This window comes from Panthera pardus, unplaced genomic scaffold (assembly GCF_024362965.1).
Source record: "Panthera pardus isolate Hobbes unplaced genomic scaffold, ASM2436296v1 HiC_scaffold_11, whole genome shotgun sequence".
NCBI classification, from domain to species: Eukaryota; Metazoa; Chordata; class Mammalia; order Carnivora; family Felidae; genus Panthera; species Panthera pardus.
Window position 1 is genome coordinate 48,876,897 of NW_026526666.1, and position 21,195 is coordinate 48,898,091.

The 21,195-nt window shown below is 35.5% G+C and overlaps 1 protein-coding gene across 8 annotated transcripts in view; it reads right to left on the reverse strand.

The window, feature by feature from the left end:
* Positions 1–21,195, reverse strand: part of LRRC7 (leucine rich repeat containing 7) — a 553,063-nt gene that overhangs the window by 13,896 nt on the left and 517,972 nt on the right. For 7 of the 8 annotated variants that reach the window (XM_019448906.2, XM_053894103.1, XM_019448904.2 and 4 more), the window contains 2 exons: positions 20,439–20,531; positions 5,970–6,044 (listed from right to left, as the gene is read on the reverse strand). In XM_019448906.2, coding sequence (XP_019304451.1) covers positions 5,970–6,044; positions 20,439–20,531 — 168 coding nt within the window. The remainder of the gene's footprint in view (positions 1–5,969; positions 6,045–20,438; positions 20,532–21,195) is intronic. The other variant, XM_019448903.2, reaches the window with a different exon arrangement.

Here is a 21,195-nt window from a genome sequence, read left to right on the forward strand (position 1 = left end):
TTGAGTCTCATACTTCCTTTTAACCATAATGAAAATTTCTCACTCTACTTTTTGTAGCCTTTTTGGGAGAAATTTTTAAAAATTCAGAGACATGAATATACTCTAACCCATTCTGAATGACTCATGATGATAATTATGAACATGAACTCTCTGTGGGATAAAGCTGTGGGTCCAGTTAGATGCTTCTATAAGTAACATTTCCTAAAGTGTGTTCTGTGGAGGTAGTTAATTGATGTTGTTATTAAGAGGGATGTACGGTTAAATATGTTGGGAAATATAAGTTTGAAAGATTTTTCAGGGTCTGAAATGCTTAATACATTGTGAAATACTGAAGCAAGGGATAGAATCTGAGGTGGTTCAGATAATTTAAGGGATGCCATTGGGAAACACCTTATAGTCTATACTTAATGACTCTGCTGTACTTTTTGAATTTTGTTTCTGTCTTTTAAAAGAAGTTTCTCTCCTTTCCTGCACAGTGAAACTGTCAGCTATGACTTCCTGTTTCTGACGATGTGCCTGGATCCACAGGGTTTCTCCTTGGTGGTCTGGAAAGGTAGGTAAAAGATTCCAAGTATCCAAGTATGAAATCGGGTTTTATGAGTAAAAGGCATGATATTTAGTGCATGGGCTTTGTGACATTAATTATGGCTTCTCAGAAGCACTTTGTTTTGAGGTTGTTGAAGAAATATGCTAAGCTAAGTAAGATAACACTGTTAGCAGCTAACCACACCTACTGGTCCTTCAAAGATGTATAAAACTTCCATTCAGACAAGGAAGGTTTGATCCGGTGGTCAGATACAGATACAACAGTATATATCTGTATATGACAGATTCAGGCATCCGTGGACATTTCATTTAGACTTTTGGGAAGTCTAAACTTTTTTTCTCGTATTCTGAGCCTTAAAAGCTGTATCTCACCACCTCCTCCCCATTCTAAGCCCCCTTCATGTTTCAGTTCTCCAACTCAGTACAAAACCTTAAAATTCTAGGATTTTCTTTCTTTAAGCCTGCAGTTTCTCTCTCCAGTGCTCTCTCTTTGAACTCCACACTCATTCTGAATTGAGTCTCTCACCTCTGCTCCTTAACAGTGTTGCCAGGTTAGCCCACAGCTATTCCTCCTGCTACTTATACTCTTTCTCCTCCCTGTTAAGCTTGGGGTAACTCCTGCTCACTCTCTTTCTCTCTCTCTATTTTTTTTTTTTTGATAGAGAGAAAGAGACAGAGAGAGAGAGAGAGAGAGAGAGAGAGAGAAAACCACGCAAGCTCCATGCTGCTAGCACAGAGCCTGATGCGGAGCTCCATCTCATGAACTGTGAGATCAGATGCTTAACTGACTGAGCCATCCAAGGCACCCAACTCCTGCTCAATCAAGAGTAAATTCTCTTGATAAGACACTCCAAGTCAAACAACCTACTGACAGCTAGCTGAAACTTGATAGACTTGTTTGTTGAGAGTGGGGTCTTGAATTGTCTATATGAATTGTACAACCAGAGTTTCTTATGACTAGAAAACAAGGGGGAAATATCTTATTTTTTTGAATTATCATATCTTTTGATTATTTTATTTTGGTATCTTAGAGATATAGCCATAGACCAGGAATATATTTTGGGAAACTCTTAAAATTATGGTAAGGTAGAAGAGAGTATGAAATGATCTGCAATTATGTATCATATTAGTATACCTTATATGAGAAAAATCTGTTTTGATGACTGGTAAAATTTGGATGTCATTAATAAGTATTTATAAATCATTTAATTTCTTTTCTCCTGCCAAAGTTAGGCACTTGTGTGTGGACTAGGGGTGGACAGACAAATGAAGAGAATATTTTGACTACGGTCATATAGTAGAATATTATACTTATAAATATAATATGTAATATAATATGTAATATACTTCCTTAAATGAGCATTATGCTATAACTGTGAACCATGTTAACTATCAAGTACAATATATTATTTTCTCTAGTCTATTCATTTTTCAACAGAATAACTATAATTAATAGATTTTCTACAGTTAAAATTTTTTTAATGTTTTTATTTTTGATAGAGAGAGAGAGAGAGAGAGAGACAGACAGAGCACAAACAGGGGAGGAGCAGAGAGAGAGGGAGACACAGAATCCGAGGCAGGCTCAAGGCTCTGAGCTGTCAGCACAGAGCCCAACGTGGGTCTCTAACCCACAAACCGCGAGGTCATGACCTGAGCCAAAGTTGGATGCTTAACCAACTGAGCCACCCAGAGACCCCTACATTTTCTACATTTTAACATATTTTACATTTAAAATGTATAATAAGTTAGATTGAAATTTTTTTTTTTTTAACTGGAAAGAACGTTACAAAAAAAAAAAGAAACTATGATGTTAAACCAACAAAATCACTACTTCAAAAATGGTCAAATATTGGCAAATTCACATGGTTCAATCTAATAATTTTTTTGTGATGAATGTGCTTTTATTGTTCTCTCTCACTCCTGTAGGATTTGACTTTATGTAGGAAGATGAGGCCGGGAGGGTTCAAGTCTCCCAGCATGGCGCTAGCTTCTCATCCAACAGGGTCATAAAGCAACATGACTCACTAAACACAGTAGGTCATTTGAATATGCTCATTAATTATAGTGTATTTATTCTGGGAAAATGAACACTGAAATGTCGGAAACATCATGCAAAAATATTTTAATTAAGATCATCCTCTAATGCACACCTCTTCATGTAATTCCTATGACATGTTCCTGATCCCATAGCAGAGTAAGAAGAGAATAGTGGGTAAAATAAGTTCTAGACAAAGAAAGGGACAGCTCTTATATAATAAATTTGGGGTTTGGTGGAGATTTAGGAAAGGTATATCTTTTTTGCTACTTAATATCTCTTTTGTTATTTGCTATTGGGTTAGATCAAACCCAATAACTCCCATCACTTAGGGAGCTCATTTGTTGATTTTTGTTTATTTCTTTGTTCCTTTTACCTTGATTTTCTAGGCTGTTACATTGGTAACAAGGCTTGTAAATAAATTTGCTCCAGTAAGGAGCAAAGATCCTCCTATTTCTTTCTGAAAGTATAACCCACGTCTGCTTTTTAACTAGTATGAGTAAAACTGTGAATATAGTAATTCATTTGATTAAGGTCTATGTGCATTTTTCTTTTGCTGAAAATGAATTTTGATTTTATTGTACTTGATACAAATGAGTTCCAAAGCAAAAAATAAAATGTTACCTCTTTCATAGTCATTTGTGGAGAGAAGAGCTAACCCGGGTGCAGCTCTTCTGCAGATTTTTGGCTTTTAACAGATTGGGTTTATGATTCCTTCCTACTTCTTGCATTAGGAAATGATTCCTTAGTGCACTTTGCTGTTGCTGTATACCTCTTAAGGACTAGAAATACTAAACTCCCATGTTCCTACATATAAGCCTTCTAGAATTGCACAGCTAGAAAAGAGTATTCTAACCCTGAGACTAGACACTAACTGATTTCTCATTTCCCTTATTCAGTATATCTGTATTCATCTATACTGATTATCCATCTATCTACCATCATCATCTATCACCTACCTATAGATACATGGATGTGTAAAATTTTAGCATGTAACATAAACATAAATTATGCATTATATCTGGATTCTCCTGAATCCAGAGAGAAAAATCTTTCTTTTGCTACCTCTGTCATGAATGAAGACAACTCTTCGCCTTATCTCAAGTTATCGAAGACTTCTCTAAGCAGCCTGGCATTCCAAAGATCAGAGATCTGAGATTAACTGCCTACATTTTTTTCAGGCTCAGATAGTCAAAGTAATTGTTTAAAATTCAGTAGAGAAAAAAAACAAAACAAAACAAAACTAGCCCTTTCCTTTGCTAAACAGTAGCACTTACCAAGTGTTAGGAAATTACATTGTTAATTTATTCTTGACTGTTTTTCATCGAAATTTATAAAATCATTGAAGAGTTGAATATTTAAGCTGAGAGGACCTTAGATATAACATAAACCACAGTTCATTCTACACATAATTGTGAGTCCCATAGATATGATATAAAATGCTTAAGATCAAAGGGCTAGTTAGGAAATCCAAAAATATAGAACTTACAGAACAAAATGGCAAAAATAAATTTAGATTATTTTATGTGTCTATTTTGTTTCAATATTTTAACTCTAGAGATCAACTGCTGGCTTGGTCTTCTGCCTGCATGGACTGGACTCAAACCTATTGGATGCTGTTTCTTTTTTCTCTTTTTAATGTTTTTATTTATTTTTGAGACAGAGAGAGGCAGAGCATGAGCAGGGGAGGGGCAGAGAGAGAGGGAGACACAGAATCCGAAGCAGGCTCCAGGCTCCGAGCTGTCAGCACAGAGCCCGACGCGGGGCTCGAACTCACGGACTGTGAGATCATGACCTGAGCCGAAGCTGGACGCTCAACCGACTGAGCCACCCAGGCGCCCCTGTTGGATGCTGTTTCTACTGTGACAATGCTACAGGTCGGAGCAACCCATAGTCTTTTCAGAGAACTATGATTTTTGAAAACTTGAGTTTTCATGATCCTGCTAGTTAGTTTAAAATATTTCTGAGCAGGGACCTGGTTGGCTCACTCAGTTAAGCACCCAACTTCCGCTCAGGTCATGATATCAAGGTTTGTGAGTTCGAGCTCTTCATCAGGCTCTGTGCTTTCAGCGTGGAGCCTGCTTTGGATCCCATCTCCCTCTCTCTCTGCTCCTCCCTCACTCAAGCTCTCTCTCAAAAATAGGTAAACATTAAAAAAAATATTTCTGGGGTACCTGGGTGGCGCAATTGGTTAAGCATCTGACTTTTGATCTCTGCTCAGGTCAAGATCTCACAGTTGGTGAGTTCAAGTCCCACGTCGGGTTCTGCACTGATCGTGTGGAGCCTGCTTGGGATTCTGTCTTTCCTTCTCTCTGCCCCTCCCCTGCTTGTGCTTTCTCTCTCTCTCTCTCAAAATAAATAAACTTAAAAAATAAAAAATATTTCTGGGAATAAAATATTAAAATATATGTATATATAGTTATATAGGGTTTATACTTTCCTATAACTTTTTGAAAGTGTTTGGTAAATAGATAGAAGATCTCCTCAGAGCTGAGTTGTATTGGGCCCTTGCATTGTTGTAAATGTTTGCAGAGCCAATCTAGAAGGATCCTTTCTGACATGTCTTTTCTTCCCAGTGTCCTGATAGATTATGTTGAACCATTTCATAATTGCTCCAAATGCTTAAATATCTGTGATGAAAGATACTTCCGCCTAGTGATATAGCGAGACATTTCTGGGGTCATAAGTCAAAATACTGAAGCTTAAATAAACTGATGATACTTAAGTCCCTTTCTTTGCAATGTAGGAAATAATTAAGCAGAAGTGAATTCAGAGAGAGGAACAAAGAAAGCAAAATGGTTATACCAAGCATTTACTTAGCTGTTTACTGGAGTGACCCTTTTCTGTTCCACAGAGCTTTAAGTTAGAGAAAAAGTCATTTCTCTTAGACAGTACATTTTAATAAGTCATCTTATGTGTAGGTACTTGTTCAAGTATCTGAGAAGGGGGAGGAGGGAGATATAACCATGTGTTTCACAGTTTTCAAACAGTAATAAGCTTACTGTTGAGAATTAAATATGGACGAGTCCCTTCTTCCTCATCCAAAGTCACATAGATACCCTATTTTGGTCCCTCATGACTCATATTTGATAGCTATGCATAGATTCTTATATGTCTCAATTCTTCTTCCATTACCAAATAACAGTATTCATATAAACAAAAATATGCAGACCATCTACCATATGCCAAATCGTGGAATGTAAAGAATTATATGAGATTGAATTTGTTTCTGACTTGCCTCTCAACCCCCCGCCCCCAAATAAAGGCAAATAAAAAATGTGAGAAGGACTTATTGCCAATCATTTAATTCAAGTCATTCAACTTAATAACATGGATACATATTTGTTTTATGTTGTCGTTTGAAAACAATGCTTTTTATCTCTCTTACCTGAAGGATCTTATCACCAGGCTGCAGCAGATTGGATGCTGGTCCATCAGGCTGAACCCTAGTAACAAAGATACCCTATAAGTCAGAAGTAACAGAGGTTAGGATTATTATCAAGAACTAGCCCTAGTTAAAAAAAAAAAAATTTCATTCACATAGAAACCATGAAAACAGACTAGGAACAGTTTACATATGTAAGCTTCAAAGATTACTACAGCATTTTAAGCAAGGTACCACTGTTCAAGTCAAGTTTGAGAGAAGCAACATCTTATTTGGATAACAAAGGTTTATCTTGTTTTTAAAATACACTTATAATTTATAAATTAATCTCATAGCATAGTCTTAATCGCTTTCTTAAATAGTTTGAAATATGGTACTAAACCATTCTCCATATAATTCTGAAATTGTCCTAAGGTATTCTTCATTGAAAATGTATTCTATTCGATAGGTTGTAAATTCAGTGTACACTTTAAAAACCTTATCAGAATTACATGTAAATATTGGTTTATTTTAATCAGTATTACTTTGTACGTTACTGGAAATTTTAATATAAAATGTGTATGAACAAATTAAGCATTAAAAAATTCCAAGCATAAAGTTTCTACCCACATAGTTACAAAACCCCTAAATTGATTAATTTAGTTTATAAAAAATCAAAATAATTTTCTTGGTCATGTATATAAAGCAAGCATTATTGAATGTCTACCATATGCTAGGTTTCGATTGCTAGTGTTATAGTGATACACAGAATATAATTTTTGGCTTCAATGAGCTCACAATATAGTAAAAGTCAAGAAAACAAGAATTATAAAAAAATTAAAAATATAAATAATTTATATAAAAATATGTATTAAAGTATAAAAATTATATCTTAATACAGTTATTATTTTTTTGTTCCTAAGAAGTATTAATAGAAGATAATATTTTAATGTCATTGCCTGTTATTCAGTAAATCATCTTATTTGTTGATTTGTAAACTTGATGACTCTCCCTTAAGCCCATTAGCTTTATATGTGTGTGTGATGGTTTAACAAAAAGACCTGAATTGAAATACGTCTTTGTGTGTTTTTATTTAGCATTTCAGATCTTTATGAATTATTCATTTAAAGCATTTGAATGGTTTTTATCTTTCTGATTTTAAGCAGTTTTCCTTCCCATTTAAAGATGGAACTACAGGGGCACCTGGGTGGCTCAGTTGGTTGGGCAGCTGACTTTGGCTCAGGTCATGATCTCACAGTTTGTGAGTTCAAGCCCCGCGTCGGGCTCTGTGCTGGCAGCTTGGAGCCTGGAGCCTACCTCGGATTCTGTGTCTCCCTTTCTCTCTCTACCCCTCCCCTGCTCACACTCTGTGTCTCTCTGTCTCTCAATAATAAACAAATGTTAAAGAAAAAAAATTAAAGATGGAACTACAGTCATCAAGATCTTTAGAAAACTGCATAACTTTTAACCAGTAATTCAACTTCTAGAACTTATCTTAAGGAAGTAATTGGTCAAGTGGCAACATTCATTTACTAATACATTAATCATAGAATTATCTGTAATAATAAAAATACCAACCATACATAAAAGTCTAATAACAGGGAATTGATTAAATTACAGTAAACTCATACAGTAGTATGATATGTGGTCATTAAAAATGAAGTCCTAAATGGCAGGTATAGAAGTTCACTAGTGCTTAGTGAAACAAGCGGGCAATAAAACATTATACTGTGTGATGCTATTCTTATGCTATGATACTGTCTTTGCTGAAACATGTTTATATACATATTTATGTGGGAAATATCTGGAAGGATATATTCCTAAACATTAACAGTGGTTGTTACTGGGTAATGACACTTCATATATATATATAATGTATATTTTTTTCCTTTTTTGCTTCTGTGTGTTTTCTAATTTTTCTATAATGATTATGTCCTACATGTAACATTAAGAAAATAATAACAAACTTAAAAAAATAGGTTAATAATGTCACTGTTCAGGGTGACAGAGTGCTCAGCTTCAGTTGTACAGATGGTCAATTCAAAAGGAATAAGAAAACTGGTTGAAAAGGACAGTAAAATAAGGCATGATGGTTAATCCACCCGACCAGTGAATGGCACTGGTCATGAAAATAAATATAATTTTTACCGCCCTGTACACATTGGGCATATAGCACTCATGCCATCAGTCCAGGACACTGTATGTGCAATTGGTCCCTCTGGTAGTCCCCCTCTTTGCCATCAGGGTCTCTGTGCAACAGGCAGATTGTCACTGTTACCCAAAATAAGCCACTACATCTCTGGGTGCCAGAGGTGAAGTTTTGAATATTACTTTATCCCAGCAAAGTCTGGGCTCCTAGTTAATTTTGATTGCCTTTCTTCAGCTTATTCTATGGGAGCCATTTTTAATAATGTTTGCATGAATCCAGACCATAAGAGCTAAATTATGGGTATTGTATCTGCAATGTTGGGAGGAATAGTAATGCTCCACAACCTGACTGCTGAAAGAATACAAGTGTAATGTACGTGACAGGTTTAATTTCATCCATCACAAAGCTCTGTGGGATTCAATCGCTGTTCTGAAGACTTGCTTTGAAGCTTACTCTTATGGTGGCCTGAGTCTTCCAAAGCATTTATTGCTGCTTTCTAAAGCTTTAATATTTCTTTTTTTAAATCATTTTATTTTTTCCCTTTTTCAAAAATTAAAAAGAATTGTCTACATTTATTTATTTTTGAGAGACAGAGAGAGATAGAGCATAAGTTGGGGAGGGACAGAGAGAGAGGGAGACCCAGAATCTGAAGCAGGCTCCAGGCTCTGAGCTGTCAGCACAGAGCCCGAGGCGGGGCTCGAACTCACAAACTGTGAGATCATGACCTGAGCCAAAGTCAGATGCTTAACCGACGGAGCCACCCAGGGGCCCCTCCCTTTTAAAACATTTAAATCAACATTAGTTTCTTAGTTGATGAAGTTTATTGATTGACTAAACTCTACCCCTGAAACCATTACTACACTGCATGTTAACTGTTAGTGCCCACTGGTATAGTATTTTTTTTTCCCTTTACATGTACAAACATGTCTGATCAGGCTGCATACTGCCACATTAGTTGAAACAGATAGCAGTGAGTGTTATCTTTGATACTGCTCTGTGGCATTCATTATTTGTGTAAGTGGAATGTTTCCAAAAAGATTGCCTGCAAAGGCCAGTGCCCTGATTTTTCACTCTATTTATGTACATAAATACAGCCATAGGAAAAAAAAATAACTCTGAACCCATTTTGTGGCCTCTGCTATGATGAATATTGATGACTTTGATGCAGTTTTGGGAAATCTCATTAAGTAATGTGTCATTCATCTTTTCAACAAATTCATTTTATCTGAGACTTCAAAGAATACTTTGGCACTGATGACAGAATTTGGTAAGGAATCAAACTATTTGTATTCTAAATGTTAGAGTAATAACTTCCTACTGTTTGGTAAAACCATCATGTACTTATCAAAGATCCATATCATGGCATTATCTATTTTATAACTCTGCTGCAAGATTTAAAGTATGTCCAGTTTCTTTTCTTTTTTTTTTTTTTTTTAGTTTACTTATTCATTTTGATAGAGGCAGAGAGTGCAAGCAGAGGGGGGAATGTAGAGAGAGGAGAGGGAGAGAGAATCCCATGTAGGCTCTGTACTGTTAGCACGGAGCCCCACATGGGTTTGGACTCAATGAAACTTGGTTGAAATCAAGAGTTGGACTCTTAACTGACTGAGCCACCTGGGTGCCCCAAGTATGTTTAGCTTCTTGTAATATTTGGTTGAGTGATAAATGTGGGACAAACTATCATGTAATACATTCAAAACAAGCGAAACAACCTATATACCTAAGGTTATAGCAAGACCATTTTGCCCAAGGAAGGAAAATGCCTCAGTAACTCTTTTTCAACAAGGTTGTATATATTAGTATTTTTGCTGCTGCTGTCAAGTTAACACAAACTTAGTGGCTTAAAATATCACAATTTTATTATCTTACAGCTCTGTAGGTTAGAAGTCCAAAACAGGTCTTAATGGGGCTAAGACAAAGGTTTTGGCACAACTGCATTATTTTCTGGAATATCTAGGGGAGAAGCTGTTTCCTTGCCTTTTCCAGCTTCTAGTAAATGAACACATTTCTTGGCACATTGTCCCGTTTTCCATCCTCAAAGTCAGCAATTGTTCATCTCTCTGACCATTTATCTATGTTCATAATGTCCCTCTGACTACAGCCAAGGAAGATTCTCTCACCTACATGATTAGACTGGGCCCACCTGGATCCAGGATAATCTCCTTACCTCAAGGTCCAGAATTTAAACTCACCTGCAAAGTCCCTTTGCCATGTAATGTAACATATTTACAGGTTCTAGGAATTAGGATGTGGCTATCTTTAGGGGGCCATTTTTTTTTCTGCCTTCCCCATAGTGTAAGAAGTGAGTAAGAGCATAGCTCTAGAGTTAGCCTATGTTTACCATTCATTAATTGGTGACTTTGGGCAAGTTAATTAACTTTTGTGTACTTAACTTTTCCTCATCAGTAAAATGGGCATGGTAATGGCACATACCTCATAGTTATTAGATTGAGTAAATACATGCAAACATACTTAGAATAGTGCATGGCACTCAGTGTAGCATCAATAAATGTTATTATAATTATTGAAAGTCTGAAATCTGAGCTACAATCCAAGGTCTTTATAGCCAGTAAAACCCATATTGAGAGTTTCTGAGTCTCCAATTGTACTAGATTGATTGTCTGAAAATTCTTCTTTACCCTCAATTGGGAGTATATTAAAAGGCCAACATTTGTTATCTTTCTCTTGAATGCCCATCAGATAAAAGGATTTGCATCTCCTGTTTAGAGAAGAGGACAGGAAGAGAGCTGGGAAGTCTCTGCTATCTCATCTGTGGTTTCCTAGTGGTGGCTCTCAGTGATAATGGCTCCAATTATTGTTCACTCTCAGTAGTGGACATGGGTGCCAACTAGAGGGCTTTCTGATGGTTCTTAGTAACTTTCAGGTGCTACTTCCTTTCATAGCTCCAAGTCAGGAGTGTTAGCTCTTTATAGTAATAGCTGTTAGGGTCTAGTTACTGGCTTATGGCATTTCTGAGAGTGTTGTTCTAATGTCTAATATCTCCTGACCAGCATAATGACTTTCCCCTCTAGACAGCATCTCACAACAGAGCCACAAAATATGTGCTGCAGCCCTTTCTGAAGAATATATGTTTGCTTTCCTCAGATACCAATATCTGGGTGTGCTTGAGTCAGACACAGCCTCCCTGGACTCATGCATCACAGAGGGACCCGCACAAGTTTGAACCAGAGCTAATCTAGAGAGGGCTGGCCAGATGCTACTAATAGGTGAACCTGTTGCCATTTCATTTTTCTTCCCCATTTTTTTAAAAATCACTCTTTGTGCAAGTCATAAATCGTTTTTTTTCTAAAAGTACCCAGACTGGGTTTTTAAAAAAGTTTTACTTTTCACAAGTAATTTTGAAAAGTCACGAGTATGGGAAGTTCTTCATGGAGTTAAAATCAGACCTTGTCTCACTGGTTACCTAGTCTATATACCTCTGGACATAAACTTTAATAGACTCAGAAAGTTAGTCTACAAGGTGAACATTGAACGTTCTAACTTTAGAGGAGAAAGGAACTTTATATGGCTTTTTAATGATGAAGGTGAATGACTGTGACAGTCTCAGCGATTGTAAATGTAGACCCCAAAATAGAACTTGTCTTAAGGGAACTGTAACTTCAATTTATGAAATATGTTTTTCTTTAAAATTCTGAAAAATCTTGGCTCTAGCTGACAGTAAGAAATTGGTTTCTAGGAAGGCCATAGCTCAAATAAAAATTGCATACTATTACCATTACAATTCAGAACACCTTGGTTAAATATTATAGAATATACTATTTTATGCTCTCATATACTTAAGATACTTCAAAAAGTATTTTTGGAGGAAAAAGTGACTCAGAGCAAACACAGCTATAGATTCAATAGCTTTTAAAGTTTTTTTGTTTTTGTTTTTTTTTTTTTGCAAAAAAAGGGCAAATAATTTTTTTTTCATGGGTTGGGCCAAGTTAATATGAAGCTGGGATGTGGCTCATAGAAACAGCATTACACATATAAAATAGACTAAATTTAACCCCTGTGATTAGTGGAAGACGTGCCACATCAAGGATAAAGGTATTATTATCAATAGTTTTCCTCAGTATGAATCAGGAGTGTGATCATAAAATATTTTAAGACTAACTGCTGAGTATCAAATCTTTGGCTTTGAACAATTTGCTACCTTAACAACTGAGGAATCTATATGTACCAAGACAAGAAATGTATACCATGGTCATTAGAAACTGAAGGAGAGTGGGAAGGGTGAGAGGAAGAAAAAGAGGCATTAGCAGCTGAATATGATGCTTCAGTGTACGAATGAACTTAAGTCAACAAAACAGTGAAATATAAAATCCATAAAAGATAAACAGAAATCATTGTTTAGAAGCCTAGAAAACTTGAGCCTCAAAAAAACAGAGATATAAATATGCTACAACTGACCAAAGTCCACTAAAAATTTCACGAAAATATTCTGCACAGATGTTTAAAGGAACACCAAACTCCTTTTCACAAGTTTTTAAATAAACATTAAAAAGGAAATAACTCGCCTTCATTTGTAAAAAAATTACTAATAATTCATTGGAGCAACACAGAGACAGGTAAAACCCATAGAAATTAACTACATGATTACAGACATCCTGGTGGCACTATAATGGAGAGGAAGAACTACACATTGTTTGCTCTTTAGACTTGTATCCTTCTTTGAGGTCATTTTAAGGGTTTGTTTAGCAGCCAAAAATTTTTTAAAAATCTGTATTATATATACTAAATATACATAAATACCACTATAGATGGTATATAAATATATATTCTAAATATATATGTTTAGTAGCCAAATAACATATATATATATACATAATATACATAGCTATTTATATTATAGCCATATATATATATTTTTTTCTTTTTTTTAAATTTTTTTTTTTCAACGTTTTTTTATTTATTTTTGGGACAGAGAGAGACAGAGCATGAACCGGGGAGGGGCAGAGAGAGAGGGAGACACAGAATCGGAAACAGGCTCCAGGCTCCGAGCCATCAGCCCAGAGCCTGACGCGGGGCTCGAACTCACGGACCGCGAGATCGTGACCTGGCTGAAGTCGGACGCTTAACCGACTGCGCCACCCAGGCGCCCCTATATATATATTTTTCAAGATACTGCTTTTCCGATTTGCTAAAAGCATCCAAAATAACTTATTTATTCCCCATTATTTGAGATTCCTTAAGAAATGACAAATTAACTACTAGAATCTTTTTATGGTTTGATGCTGATCATCATGAAGTATTCTTTTCTGAATATATGGGTTAAAATTATATTTGGCTTTAATTACCTTATAATTATAATTTTACTCTTTAAAAATTTTTTTTTTAGTTTTTATTTTTGAGAGAGACAGTGTGTGAGCAGGGGAGGGACAGAGAGAGAGGGAGACACAGAATCCGAAGCAGGTTCCAAGGCTCTGAGCTGTCAGCACAGAGCCTGACGTGGGGCTCGAACTCACGAGCTGTGAGATCATGACCTGAGCCAAACTTGGTCGCCCAACTGACTGAGCCACCCAAGCACCCCTAATTTTCCATTTATTAATTGTTCCAGTATTCCAATTATTAACTAACAGTGAAACATCTCTGGGCCTCTGTCCATGGTGACTGAAATTACCTTTGCTTCCTGCTCATTTCTTGGTGAAATTCCTGAGCTTAAAAAAGGTTTCTCTCATTTGATTTTCATATTTTCTCTTAAAGACAAATCATGACACTCCTTCACACACTGTCTTTTCAGATTTTTGCCTCTTTGGAAAAAATAAAAACATGTTTTCATTTCTTTTATTTTATGAATTCTTTAAAGTCTATATTTAATAAACCACCTCAACTGCTACTGAATATTTGGGTTGCTGAGCTTCCTACAGTTTACTGATTCTGTCAGGACCTCTCGTGGCTTCTATTTCCAGCTTCCTATATGGCATAAAATAGTAGAAACTATTAAAAATAGGAGTAGGTTACTGTAGGTGCCTGTGGATTCTTCTTTGAAGCAATTCCTAAAATAGTATCGGTAATCAGCTTTCTGATTATCATCACTGCAGACTTCCTCAAAGCCCCTTCGATGGTATAATTTTTGACACTATCTGTCCATTTCAAAATAATGAAGTGAAAAGTGAAGAATTCAGTGAAAACTTTTTCTGTCATTTATGCTAAAATAACATTTTTTAAGTGAAAAATTATTTTGTAAGCTATATTCAGTCAAACTATGATTCTGTTAGACTTAATTTGGCTTTATATAATGGCTAACACATCGTTGTATAGTTAGACCTTGCTAGAAGTGTTGTTCAGAGATGGCAGTGAACTCAGGAGGTCAAAAAGGCCAGTGGTAAATGTCTGGAAGGCATACAGTTGTAAATTCCTGACACACTGACTGATGAAGTGGCCAAGGCTGTGCATTGGCAGTATAGCGTGGAGTGACGAGGAAGGTTTTTGTTTTTGTTTTTGTTTTTCTTGTCTCTCTATATTGCTATATTATTTGAAATTATATATGTTAATGTTTTCATTTGTTATCTGTGTAACTTTTTAGAAAGGGTACGTTAAAGAAAAAGGGCTTTGCAGTTTCACACATTTGAAACCAAGAATGTATTATGTTTATTTTATTTTATTTTATTTTATTTTATTTTATTTTATTTTATTTTATTTTATTTTTTGGGGGGAGAGCACATGCAAGGGATGGGCAGAGAGAGGAGGACAGAGGTTCCAAAGCAGGCTCTGCAGTGACAGGCTGATATCAGCAAGCCTGATGTGGGGCTTGAACTCACAAACCGCAAGATCATGACCTGAACCAAAGTCGGACGCTTAACCGACCGAGCCACTCAGGTGCCCCTTTATATGCAGTTTAATATTTATGTAGTAAATATAAATCACATGCTATGTGGAGTTCTAGACAAATGTGTTTGCTATTCTTGATTTTTATATCTGTGAAGAATACATGACAAGAAATAGACATATGGCATGTACCTTTTTCATAGGCCAAGAACGTATCTTTTGAATCTTTTTGTTTACCAATTACCCAATGCCATGAATCTAAGCAAACCTGGAAAATTATTCTTGTGCATTTTCTAACTTGCCACTGCCCAGTGTGCCTCTGAGTATTATTATTCCTGAGTAAAGGTATCAAGTAAATGCTTTGATTCTGCTCATATAATACATCTTCTCTTAATATTTATCATATAAAAACTTTCCTTTGATGTAGTGCTCATCTCCACACAAAGAAAAACTCCCATTGTTTTTCTAGGTGTTGAAGGAAGAGTGTAAAGTTGAGTCCTGTTGCAGGCTGTTTTGGCATCTGGAGTCAATCTTTTAGAAGTGACGTAGGATAGAATATAATAACTTATTCTGAAATTCCAGAACATTTATTTAGGGTTTCTTGGCAATTATATTTCACATTTGCCATGTTTACAATATTTTTCTTGGGCTTGGGACTTCACCTGTACTGTAGACAAATTAAGGCATTTTTAAATTTTTTATTTTTTCATTTCTGTGTCTACATACAGATTGCCCAAATCCGTGGAAATATGGGTGGACTTTATGGCATCAATTGAATGTGGGTATTATGATAAAATGGTGGAGAATAAGTGATTCTTTGGTCCCAATGCCCCAGTATGTGTATTTCCTGATATCAAGTATTTTGAGGATATCCATAATATAGCTTTCATTTTGATACTATGACTAGATGATTGTTCGTGGGACCGTTCAGTACTATACTTTTAGAATATATAGAAAAAGTGACTAAGAGTTTTCTTTAATATCTTTAAACTTTAGGAGCTTAATCCTTCCTCCTTAAATAAGGCAAGGAGGGATATCAGTCTCTGAATGATGAACTATGTGAACGCATCATTTAAAATTCACTCATCTACAGAGTCTTGGGCTGACTTACGAAGTCACTACAACAATACAGTATCAGTCATCCATTAATCCAGTCTCTTCTTTCTAACAACATCCAGTGGAAACTGTATTGGTCAATTATTTGAATTTTGCAATCATGAGTTATTATCCCATGTACATTTAAAAATAGGCAGAGATTATTGTGGTTTGTTCCACTGGCAGAATCACCACTCTAATGATACCTTAGTGCAAAAGTTATATAATTGCTTAGCAATCCACTGTGTACAGTCTGCTTCTAATTATCTAGGTTCAATGGAGAATACATGCTGACTTCCAAGGACTTGTTGAAGCAAATATCTAGACTTGACTAATTAAAGGATTTTGTAGTACTTTCAATATTAGAATATCATATTAGTCTCAACTCTACAGGGTATAAATTTGTCATGTGGCTCTTCCGCTAAGTGGCATTTGCAGAGTGTGGCATGCATCATAGTGCTTATTAAGAGAAAAGGATTTGGAGTCAGATCAATTTGTGTTCAAATCTTGTCTGCCACATATTACCTAAATGACCTTGGACAAGTTAATTAACCCCTCTGGGCCTCAGCAAAATGACAGATAATAATACTCAACTAACACAAGTTGTTAGGAAGATCAGATAAGTGCATGTACATAAAGAGCCTAACAGAGTGACCAGCACATTGTAGATACTCAATTAAAGGCTATTATTCTTATTCCTTTTATTATTATCATCAGATTTGTTAGATCAAAATCTTTCATCTCTCTGCAGCATATGGCTATCCTGACAGCAATGTTTCTCTATGATAAGAGACCAGATCATGGCTTCCATCCACTTACTGGGAGGACAGAGGCAAGCATTATATAGGGCCATTTTCATCTGTTTTTCTCTTTCCAAGTATGTAAAAGCAGTTTTCACCTGGCAGTGAGCCCAAAATAATGAACTCCATGATAAGTCAATTGGTCTGTTCAGTTATTAAACCTTGTTCTGACAATGACGCAAGCTGTAGGACTAACGGTACTCCATCCATTTAGCCCCAGGAGACTATATTTGATTAGGACTACCTTGCGCTCTTTGAGAGGAGTTAAGTTTATAAGACCAGGTGCTGTCTGAAGCTCTCAAAGTCCAGTACAAAATAGTCCCCATATCTGGATTAATCCTGAATTCCCCCTAAAGCCTCAGTTAGCTTTTGGAATGTCTTAAGTATTTTCTGCATAAACTCATGCAACCCCAGAATTTAAATTGGAACTTCTACCAGACTGAACAACACAGTTCACTCTTGCCCTATTCTCATATTTCCAGCGTTTTGGGATGATTACTTCACACTTCATGCTTTCCTTATCTGGCTATATATAGGCAATCCGTTTGGATCCTGTCTCACAATGGACCTTGATATTTGGCTGAAACAGTGGTTCCCATTAATCATAATGAAGAGAATGGAACAAATCTACTGGCTACTTTATACAGAAAGTTCTCAATGCCTTGAAGACATCCAGGCATCTTGGATATTTAGAATTTTGAGTGTCATTACAAAACAGTCATACATTCATTCATCAACAGTAAGTAAAATAATACAGTGTGCTTTGGAGAATATTTCTTTTTTTAATAATTATTTTATTATTATTATTATTATTATTTATTATTTTTAACATTTATTCATCTTTGAGAGACAGAGAAAGACAGAGCGTGAGTGAGGCACAGAGAGAGAGGGAGACACAGAATCTGAAGCATGCTCCAGGCTCTGAGCTGTCAGCACAGAGCCCAATGCGGGGCTTGAATTCACTGATTGCAAGATCATGACCGGAGCCGAAGTCAGACGCTCAACTGAGCCACCCAAGTGCCCCTGGAGAATATTTCTAATCCATGAGTTGTTTATTGAAAGTGAATATATATCATATTAAAGTTTAAGCTTTTGCTTAACTTTGACTAGGACTCCTTACAAAGCATCCACCCTGACTCAGGTAGTATCTGTTGAATTTAAGCATCTGTTTAATTTGGTTCTCCTCACCCTCAGCTGTAAATTAGCCACCTGATGAAAAAACAGTCTGTTTTTCAGCAGTGAAGAGAGGAGTATTTTTAAAGTTCATTTTCATTTTCTTACTGTTTGGCATTTTTAGTTTAGTTTAAGTTTAGTTTAGTTTAGTATAGTTTAGTTTAATTTAGGCATTGGGTTCTACTCTAAATTTTATGCAACCACTATAAGAATGGGACATGGGGCTAAAGAGATGCAACTGAATTTCCAAGAGATTAATTCCTTTCCTTGTGAGTGATGCAATAATTGTCAGAGCCAATATCTTAGATCCTCTGGACACTTCTAACTAAATATCCACCATATGTTTGGTGTGACATCAAAAGTGGTCAATAAATTAAGAGCAGTCTTGACAGTCTTCTGCAGATTTGGAAGTTTTAATTACTCCCACCAATTTTGCAATAATTGAGATTCACTTTTCAGATTGTGAAGTGTTTTAGAGAGGAATCAGGTGAATAAAAGTGCTTTTTAGGGGAAATCTTTCAGTGGACACAGTATCAATTCAAGCTTTATATCCGTTGCATTTAACCACAAGAGCACATTATAATGTCATAGAAATAGTTCAGTCTCACTAGAGACATCAAAATGTCATAAATGTGAAATTAAATTAATAGTTATAAAGCGTTCATATTTGTCACAGTGGAAGAATTACAGGAATAATTTTAAAGTCTCACATTTACTGTCTCTTTCACTTGAAAATCACAGCAGAAAATCAACAGCATTCAGACCTCTTGATTACTTAGCAATCTGTTCATCCTTAATTTAAAAACATTTATTACCCTGTACCTTCCAAAAATATAATAAAAAATGTACATGCTCTTGAGAAAGGAGTGAAAAACATGTCTTTTGGATTTTAACTGTCTTAAGAATGATAAGATTATTAACTTCTCATCGGAAGAATTTAGGGAGAAGATGTGAAACCAGAGGCAAAGAGAAGGGTTAAGATGAATATAACATAATGATTTGAGTCTTTTAAAAATACCACCATATGTTTCTGATAACTGTGAACTTTCATAATTTTTTTGTCTTAAGATATATTGATAATTTATCAAAATTAAATAAACACTTGGTCCTGCTAAACCATGAGTATTTTAATTCTATATCAGTGGTTATCCTCAACATCATTTCAAAGTAGAAAGGCAGTAGTTAATGATGCACAGACATTTCTAACTGGCATTCCCCTAATTACATAGGGCTGCCTCATATACATTACTTATATATGAATAGCTGCTCCAACCAGTTGACCAAAGGAACGCTTATCTATAGCCACTGGGGAATTGTTTGTAGTCCCTTCCATCTTAATATGTTGGCTGTGAATAATTCTACCTTATAGTCTACCTCTTCCTCTCTTCTTCTCCAGAAAGGAAACAAAGAAGGGCACAAACAATATTTGAAAACAAGAAGATGGAAGAAGTAGAGGAAATTAAGAGATAAAATCCTGTTTCAGGCTATAGAAATCTCCAGAGCAGGGGCATCCATGGTTTTTCAGAAGCAGGTTTTATGATCAGAAATTGATGTATGGTTTTTTTTTTTTTTAAATAATAGTGATAAGTGGAAAGAATCTGTCCCAGGTTGTGACTCAGAGGTAAACCGAGACCTTGTGGAAGTTTCATTCATATCTAATTTCTGTCTGTTTTCATCATCCCAAAGTTTTAAGCCACTTAGATGCAATTAAATTTGATGAGGTCAAAAGCAAATAGTTTCAATTATCATTAATTATAATATAATTATAATTACTGATTGATTCAAAGTTGAGAGCATTAAACTCTGATGCCAGCAGGGTAGCTCAGGGTAACTTTTCCAAAATAAAAAAAAATCAGGTGGTCCATGTCCACAATGGGATCATACAGGCCAGATATGAATTTGGACAGCATGTTCGGTGTTCAGCATTGAGGTAGTGGTGAACTTTTACTCATGGTGTGACAAACAGGGCTAAGCATAAGAGGAGGCCCTGATTTTTCTGCCATGGCTAACTTTAATTTTCCCACAGAATATTTATTTTCGGTGGTCTTTCAGTCCATACTTCTATTAGTGAAATACATTATGACCATGATAACTTAAAGAGATTTCAGTCAGCTGGCCCTGGCCATGAAGCATTATTTAATCATTCTGTTACTATGAGAAAACATTTTCCCAAATAAGTGATCTACAAGTAAACTTTTGGAAACAACTTGTTATAAACTGCCTGTATAGTTTTCTTTGAAAATATATACAAATGTAAGCAAAACAAAACACAAAAAAACAAAAAACCTTTTCTTTCAAAGAGAATGCTTAATTTTCTCCCTATTCTTAGGATTTGTCAAGCATTGCAGTGAATTCCGTTTCCCTTGTGCTGAAAAAGTGTGTAATTGGATTAATAATTAGCTAGTTTATTAAAGCCCAGTAGGTTTTTTCTGACTTTTTTTTTCTTTGGTAGAAGACAGTGTTTTCCTAATTAAAACTGTCAATAAGAAATTCACTTCTTACCTTGTCAGAAGGTTTAAATGGATTTCCTTGTCCACTAATTCCACCACTGATACTAAATCCAAGGCCAGGATTCTTTTCTATTCTCACACAAAACTATGTAAAAAAGATATAAAAAAAAGTGATCAACTATATATCAAGGCTAAATATCTTCAAGTAACTGCATCACAGTAGAGAGATTCACATTTCACTTAAGTTGTCAGGGTTAGCCTATATTAACTTAGTACAGAAAAGACAAACTATTTAGTGCTCCTATAGGCATAAGTTATCATTGAAACTAGCTTGAAATTACCTGGTAAAGCAGATATTAGTAAGAATTTACTCATTACTATGTGTAGGAATACATTTTGACAAACAGTTTTTAAAAATTAAGATTTATATCTTAATATCTCAATTAATTATCTCAATAATTATCTCAATTAATATCTCAATTAATATCTCAATAACAAGATTGTGCATTATTTCAATTACCTACTTTAAATCCACATATATTCTGATCAGTTTAGAAGGGACTGTATGAGTAAGTGAAGGAAAATTTGCAAGTGTACATTTGGGGAAAATATGGTTATTTAATTAAGTTGCCACTGCTTTCCAGAGTAGTTCAATTCATTTCCCTGGTAGATGGTTCTATTGTTTAGAAATATAGGGCTTTTATTTTGAAAAAGAGTAGAACTTTTGACCATAGTCTGAGTGTATGTGGAACAGAGGAAGAATGAAATGCTCAGTAATAAATATTTTGGGTTTGTCACCAGCTCCTGGA